Source organism: Brassica oleracea, chromosome C4 (assembly GCF_000695525.1).
Source record: "Brassica oleracea var. oleracea cultivar TO1000 chromosome C4, BOL, whole genome shotgun sequence".
In the NCBI taxonomy this organism is placed as follows: Eukaryota; Viridiplantae; Streptophyta; class Magnoliopsida; order Brassicales; family Brassicaceae; genus Brassica; species Brassica oleracea.
In genome coordinates, this window is record NC_027751.1 from 11,170,623 (window position 1) to 11,179,415 (window position 8,793).

At 33.7% G+C, this 8,793-nt stretch overlaps 1 protein-coding gene across 1 annotated transcript; it reads right to left on the minus strand.

Moving 5' to 3' along the window:
* Positions 1-7,897: 7,897 nt before the first annotated feature.
* On the minus strand, positions 7,898-8,572 carry LOC106340813. The gene has a single exon (XM_013779647.1). The coding sequence runs from the start codon at positions 8,473-8,475 to the stop codon at positions 8,044-8,046; it is 432 nt and encodes a 143-aa protein (XP_013635101.1). The 5' UTR covers positions 8,476-8,572; the 3' UTR covers positions 7,898-8,043.
* Positions 8,573-8,793: the final 221 nt, after the last annotated feature.

An 8,793-nucleotide genomic window follows, 5' to 3' on the forward strand; every position in this document is an offset into this window, starting at 1 on the left:
TGGCCTTATTCGCCGCGGTTGCTTACCGCCGAGCGCCGAGCCGGACGACGCCTACTCGGCTAGGCGTCCGAGTTTTAGAACAGGGGAGAAAATATATGTAATTTGGAATGACCATACATAAACTTTATTAATTAAAGAGAAATTGCATCGAGTTGAAAAAGGAAAAACAAAAACTGTGATGTATATAATACTCGATTTAGTCAGTATCTGACTTTACGGACCAAGTATATATCAAATAGCAAATATGAGATGGATAACAAGAGTGCTCAACCCTATATATCGTTTGTACGGGATTCGGTCGACTAGGTTGAAAGAACTCGAAATGGGATGACCAAAGGCGTTTTATTAGACCGATTAAATGGGTTACAAGGGCGACAGGAGATCAAGGAAACAAGCCGGAGCTCGAGGAGCAAACCGGGAGAGATACAGAGCGATTAGGAATGAAGAGAGACTAAAAACCTTAGATCTAGCCGCTCAGTATATGTGTGTGTCAAGTCGATCTCCCTTCTTTTTGTTCCCTTCTCCTCTTTTATAGGCTTCCTCTCCTTGATGCCCTAATTTCGGTCTTCTCTGGGCCTTAGTTCGAGGAAGCCGAGTATACGGGCCTGGGTGAAGTTCCTCCGAGCCGGGTGCTTTTGGTCGGCTTTGCCAACGGCTAAAAACCCTCTAGGGCCGAGCTGACGACTCTACTCGCCGAGCCGAATAAATTAGGCCAGCTTGCTGGGCTAGGTCCTGTTATTCGATGGACCTTGTGGAGGGATGTAATCCATCTTCTAAATATATGACAATATATAATATATATGCAAAATGGAAAGACTATTTGATTCACTAGCAAATTAGTTACGTATAATTAACATTTGGAAATTAACAGATCTTGCAATTATTCTACTGGTGAAAAGAGAGACGAATGAAGTCGCAGTCAGACAGCGTCGGTTATACTGTCCATCTATGTCACAATGTGTCCTTAAAACAACTACCTAGAATATTTCTATGGTATCTTTAGCTAGCGTTAACGTTTATTTTACATTTGGGAAATTAGAGTGCATATACATAAAAAAAAAAAGAGAAATTAAGTTTATACCCATAATTAGTTTCAAAAAAAAAAAAATTATCCATAACACCACTTTGGCTATGATATGTTATATATTATTATGAAAAATATCAAAAAATATTCATTCATGCAGATGTAAACATAAATGAGTGCTTCTTCTCTTTGTTCTGCAAACTGAGAAAATTGTTTTTACTTTTCAAACTCTTGCTAGCGACGAAAAATAAGGATTTGAAGAGAGTGCGAGGAAATCTGAGTTCGAGAATAGAAAATTTGAAATTAGCGATGAACGGTTCAGTCGTGCGGCATAAGTAGGATATTGAAAGTTAGGGTTCTAGTGGCTCTTTCAATTTCACGCCGGCGCGATTGAGTTTCCAAAGCCAATGAATCAAGGTAAATTTGGTTTGATTTCATATAGTCTAAGTTTCGAACCGATCTCGTTCTGTATTGACAAAAAAATAAATTGGTAACACTTTTGTTTTTTTCAGATTCGGTCAGTTTCAGTGTTTTCTTCATTTTTTCAGCAGAAATTTATGGGTTAGGGATGGAGGAGACAGTGATGTTGTGTGATGATAGGAATATACTATATGAGAGATGTTCATAGTATAGTTACCCAAAAGAATTTAAAATAATATGATCTATATATGTTATGCTTCCATGATTGTGTTGAATGGTGTAAATGTTCTGCCTATAATAAATTGAAAATGTTAGTTGTCACTTGTATAGCTATGGATATGTCTTTTTTACTCGTATTGGCTATAGTAGACATGCTTACTATAATCTTCTCTCCATTTAATTATGTATGTTTATTCTATATGAGACAATGTAATAGTATAATTTGTTATATATATATGTGTGCGTGATTGTGTCGTACTGTGCATGTTGTGTCTATAGTAAATGATAAATGTTAGTTGAAATAGTTGGTTTCGGCATTGTGAAGTTTGTTGGGCATGCTATGTCTATCGTACATGAAAACTATTAGTACTATCGATTACTAGTATTCTATCATATTTTCAGATATGTTGTACAATTAATTAATTTAGTAGAATAACGTGTATACCATAAGCCTAATTGAAGTAGTATAGACTACGGTTTGTTTTGTGTAATTGGTATATTATGGATTAGTTACCAGTGTATTTTTTTATTGGCATACAGTTTTTTTTTTTTGACAACGAAAGGCTATTCTATTACCCAAACTTGAGGTGGTCTGGGTAGCCAGACCAGAATTGAACAACCAATAAAACATAACTCTCTATAGAAAGACCTCGCAGTCTTAGCTAAAAAGTCTGAAAATACGATTTTGCGCTCATGGGATATGAATGATCTTGAAGTCCAGAAAGCATATCTTCAGAGTCTCTATCCTTTTCAATTCAGTTGCAAAGCTTGGCCAAACATGGGGCTCCTTAATCACGGCGATCAAATCTTTGCAATCCGTCCCAAAACTCTGACATGTTGAATGCTGAAGCATACTCTCCATCGCCCATCGTAGTGCTTCCACTTCTGGATGCAAGGCAGACTCTCATCTTACGTGATTCCGGGTCCCCATAAGTTGAACCTTCTTCAAACTATCCATCCAAACCCATCCACACCCACTGAACTGTGATGTAGATGTCCAAGACCTATCTATCATGCATATATTACCCAAACTTAAGACTTGGGATTCCTCAATAATGTGAACTTGTGGAATAGGTGACACCATCACATTTGCGTTGAACCATGCTTGACACTCACTTTCCGCATAACGAACTGGCTCCAGTGGATCCCTGTCTATTCCCCTAAAGAGCTTGTCATTTCGGGCCTCCCAAATATACCAGATTATCCACGGATAAGGATCCCTATCTAATCCTGGCTCGACAGTTTGTTTATGTGGTTGACATATATGATTTATATTTTGCAGGGTAATATGTGTGGCAACGTTGTGCTACTGGAATGCCACACAATGCATGAACCATTGTATCTCATTCACATGTGAGTCACTTACAACGAATACATATGCAGTTGTAGCCTTCTCAACTTCAACCCCGACCAATACTCGTAATGACCTATTGGATGGAACCCATATGTTGTGCTTTCTCTACTCATACGTTACTTATGAGTTATCGGTTTTACTAAGCTTTGCGACTAATATCCCTTTTTTTACTGCGGCGGACAGCTCAATTTGTGTATTATTTTGGAAGTTATGTATGGTCCATTATTACTTTAATGCACCGCTATATTAATATGGTTTTACATATGATTGTTTCGCATGTTTCCACAGACGCCTAAACACATTATTTTCTGGAAAATGTTGAATGCATGTATAGGTCACAACAACTACAATACTATAATGTTTGTAATCTAGTATAGTTAACAAAGGCACTTTTAAACCATTTGTTTATTCTCGTGTCTCCTAAAGCACCTTTCTCCATCCATTTCCATATTGGATCTACTTCCCTTTCTCACAACAACTACACGACACCACTTGGAACTTATGCAACAACACATAGGAGAATATAAACATATTGTATTGGAAGTCATTTGTGTTTTTGATAATGTGATCATACTACATTGAATATAATATAGCCTACTGTTTGCGTTTTTTCATACACCACTATTCCGTCATATATGTTTGGTTTAATGGAACCACATTCTTGCTTATTATGTTGCACATGTTACGCCTGCACCAACCGTGCAATAATGTTGGAGGATTGCTTTCCAGATCTAGAAATTCCATGTTCCATCAACCATTGCTGCCCCCATGTTATGGTAAGAGGCTGTATCACCTGGCATCTGCCATGTCAAGTGCATCCGTTTCCAAAGCTCCATGGCCTGTCGGTGCGGATTCCTCAGACAAGTATCGTCTTATAGTTCAAATACTTTTCTAATTCCCCCTAAATAAAGCTTTCCTAGTTTCCATCTGTGGGACAACCTGTTTCGACCCAAACTTATGCATTTCTTTGTCATGCAACACTCAAGATTTTGTTTATTCTCTTGTCTTTAAAAGTACATATCTTCCTTAGGTTCCCTATTTGATATGATTCAATATCTTTCATGCCAAACACTCAGTACGTGGGAACTTATTCACCCTCGCATAGGAAAGTGGAACCTAAACAAAATTGGTGGCCAATAGTTTGTTTGGCAATATGCACATACTACATTGACGATAGTATAGTCTATTTTGGTGTTTATTCACAAACCAAACATGGGGAATTATCTGTTGCGGTGACTGTCACCCCGTTATTCGTAACTCCGTTGCACTTCTTACTGTTGCTTCTACACTACAAGAAAATAATGATATTGCAATAAAGAAAAAATATTGCAGTAGGTCAATATATTGTTGCAAATGTATATTTGCAATGAAACCGTAATGAATTATACGGTGTTGCTGATTGATTGTTGCAAATTCCTTTTGTTGCGAAAATATTGCAAATTTTGTAATGGATTGATTTATTGCTAAATCCATCGTAATAGTGCAATAACATTTGTCTTGCAAATTTGTTGTATCTTTACAACAGATTTTGCAATTCTAAACTCACTCAATTTGTTGCTATACATAATACATACTACGACAATATCATTCTAACGCAACTTTGTTAAATTGTATTTGTTTTGGAATTATATTTGCTATGTCACAATATTCCAAATGTGATGGTTATTTTCAAATTTAAAATAATAAAAATAAAAATATGAATTAATCAAATAACTAATTTTATTAAATAATCAAATGTTACAACAATATTAAACAATTATTAAAAACCATGCTTCTAAGAAAAATGAACAATTCTATATCGTTATATTTTCTTCTTTTGATGGATTGGAAACACAGGAAACATATGTTGATTTGGCTGCCATATATATTGATTCTTTGACTCCGTTTTTCTCCATCCTCTAGCACATCGACTAGGATTCATCCTGAATCTGAAATAAAAAAAAGTAATAGTAAAATTTTTAAATGAATATCATAGAACAAAACAAATACAAAGTATACACCACCAAATTACCAATATTAAACACTTTGAAGTAAGGGTTTTGTTTGTTACCTTCGTTAATTAACTGGCATGCGCTATGTGTAATTCTAGTTTCACAATCTCTCTTTCGTTGAAGAGGAAGCAGAAATGGAAACTTATATAATTCTCCACAAGTATAACAACAAAATTGAGAAATCATATTTATAAAGAATCGAGAAAAGAGAAAATCTTAATTGCTCAAGAATCATATCCCTAAGTTCACGTATATGATGGTATCCTATTTTAGAAAATTTCTGGCGTGGTGATATACACCGAACTATGAATAAAATGATATATATCAGTTACAAAAAAAGATATATTAGCGTGTTGGTTTCATTTTATAACAAAATGATACTCTAGAATTATAATTCAACAAATTGTCAAAAATATATAGTGAAATTTGAAATATAAGATGAGTATAACTAAACAATTGAAAATCTAGTTTACTTTAGTTAGTTAAGTTTTCGTTATTCAGTATAAATTTAATAAATTTTGGTTCGAAATTATATTGATGAAATAATATGTAAAAAAATCTTTTAAGGGGAATATATATTAACTTTTAAATAAAAGAAATATCCTAAAATACATAAAGATGTTGGAAATACAGTGATAAACATGTCACATATTAAAACATGGTACTTTCTTTCCTTTCTCCAAAAGCCACATCTCATTTTCTTTGAATTTTTCATAGAAAATTTGCAAGAAATTTTTTATAAGTAGTAAAAAACTTGCAAACTGGTAACAGAATTTTGTAACGATTTTTTTTGTCGTTGGTTTGTGGTGAATTTGTATTTAACTGTTGATATGTATTTATCATTGAAAAAACATGGTAAAATTTGTTACCAAATTTCAAGAAAAATAACGTTGCAGAAAATATGTTACAATATCACTATTTTCTTGTAGTGCTAATGCTTGCAATTTGCAGCTTACATTCAAACTGGACGAAAAATTACAGTGCTTTAAATAATTAAGTTTAGTATTAGGTTATAGAAATGGCAGACTAGTCTATGCATAGATTTAGTACAACGAAATTAAACACATGGCTATTACCTTTCGTCGGCTTTTAAACGCTCACGCGCTTGCAGAATGATTTTTGTCAATTTTGGACGAAACCTGTCACTTCGGTGGACATGTACTGTAGCATAGCTATATTGTACATTTTGTTACCTCTTATGAATATACCACAAATTCTCTCTTTACATTTTCCCACTTGAGATTTGAAAATAGCAAGTGGAACATACAAACAAAAGCTCTTAATCCCTAGAGCCATATTCTTTGCTTGTTTCATCATGTTTTGTTTTTGTTTCTTTAAAAGATTTTAGAATCGTAAACTACTAAACTAATTTTAAAGTTACAAACTTACAATCATAAACCGAATGTCCACCTACAAGTAAGCAAAGATCTACTATAGCACCATAATATCTCAAAAAGTAGTCGGAGAAATAAAAATCTAATAGGAAATTTTATTTATTTATTTATTTTGGGTGAAATAGGAAAACATTTATTAAGAGCTCAAAACACAACAAAACTAATGTAATGAGATTTTTAGAGCATTCTCAACTATGAAGTTTTAAACAATTTTCTCACAATTTAAATAATAAAATAAGTATAAAAGTAAGAAAACCAAAAAAATATTTAGCAAAAAAAAAAAAGAAAACTAAAAAATGTAGAATCGAAGAGATAATTTTTTGTATGCAAGAAATTCAAAAAGAAATCTGAAAAACTGTTAATGTGTCATTTTGTCGATTATTCTTTATAGTTATTTAAAATTTATTTATTAAATTATATTATATTAAAATTAAATAATGAGAAACCTTTGTTGAGAAATAACCAAAAACATGCAATGATATTCAAAACCAATTAAAACTTAGTTTCACCTCCTATGGTGAACCTTTAAATTAACCCCACCCTTTATGACTAATCAAAGTGATACATAGATTATTAATTAAAAATATTAAATTAAATAAAAAATAGCTACAAAAAATAAAAACACTAATTTTAACGACGCTAACGCTTCCAGCTAAACCCTAAACCCTAAACCCTAAATCTTAAATTCTAAACCCTATACCATAAATTTTAAACCCAAATCCAAACTCCTAAACCCAAACCCAAACCCTATACCCTAAACCCTAATCCTAGACCCTAAATCCAAATTATATACCCTGAACCCAAAAACTAGACTATAAACCTAAACTATATACCCTAAACCCAAACCGTAAACCTTAAACCCAAATTATATATCCTAAACCCAAAACATTAACTATAAGTCCAAACGGTAAATCCTAAACCCAAACCATAAATCTTAAACCCAAAACCTATACCCTAAACTCAAATCCTAGACCTAAAACCCAAATGGTAAACCCTACTCAAACCCCAAACTTAGATGCTATAGGGTTTGGGTTAAGGTTTACGGTTTGGGTTTAGAGTCTAAGACTTGGGTTTAGGGTATAGGGTTTAGGTTTATAGTCTATTTTTTGGGTTTAAGGTATATAATTTGGGTTTAGGGTCTAGGATTAGGGTTTAAGGTTTACGGTTTGGGTTTAGGGTGTAAGACTTGGGTTTAGGGTATAGAGTTTAGGTTTATAGTTTAGTTTTTGGGTTTAGGGTATATAATTTGGGTTTAGGGTTTAGGGTATAGGGTTTGGGTTTAGGGGCTTGGATTTTGGTTTAGAATTTAGGGTATAGTGTTTAAAATTTAAGATTTAGGGTTTAGGGTTTAGTTAAAAACGTTAGCGTCGTTAAAATTAGCGTTTTTATTTTTTGTACCTATTTTTTTTTAAATTTAATATTTTTTAATTAATAATCTCTGTGTCACTTTGATTTGTCATCCTAATTTCTGTCCTTAGAAAGCTGCATGTACGGATGTTCAAATAGCGGCTATAATTACATACTCAAAAGTCAAAACAAATATGCAAAACAACATATGTGCTCATCAATAATACGTACGTACGCGAAACATTTTTAAACTAAATACACGTATTAGGCACATGAATGTACGTATATTCGAAATCATGTTTTAAACCGCAAGGCCGATGTTTTGCGGTCACGTTTGGCCTTCATCAAACCGCTCAAAACCTTAACATATCGACCCATCATACCTTTAAATTTAACACCACTTTCCCCACCTTGCTTCTTGACCACCAGTTGCATCGTCTGCTTGGTCCCTTCGTCTTCCCCGAAATGTTGACCTAGAGAGTTCTTGTTTTTGACATTAGCTTCTTCATTCGGTTCTTGCTCGCTTCTCATCAGATTATTCAAACTCTTACGATCAATCTCTAGGTCTTTGTCTTGCTCTTTTCCTTTATCTGGTTGTGCGCTTTGCGTGGACAGGTCTTGGTGTTGCATCTCGCTGACGAGACTTGACGACCATGGTTTTCGGGTTCTTCTCGACATGCTCAGATCGAACCGTGGTTTGATCGGATTTATTACTTCACTTCCCATGTTTGATCATACAGAATGATAATCTATTTCTCATGAGGAGATAACTATATATGAGGAGTAGCTAGGAGTAGTTGTTGGTCCATTTATTTTCCTTTTAAAATTAAATATTTGCTTGTCTATGTTACTCTGATTTGTACCGCAAGAGATGAGGTCGGTGAGTTTTGAGGTTAGTTTGCTTTATTAATAAATAAAGAAATGATTTCGATTTTGACACATATATGTTTAGTCTGTAATCTAGCTACATCATCATATTTTCGATTGATTGCCTACTAATATGCATAAAAAACACAATGGTTATCATTTGAATATAACTACTGT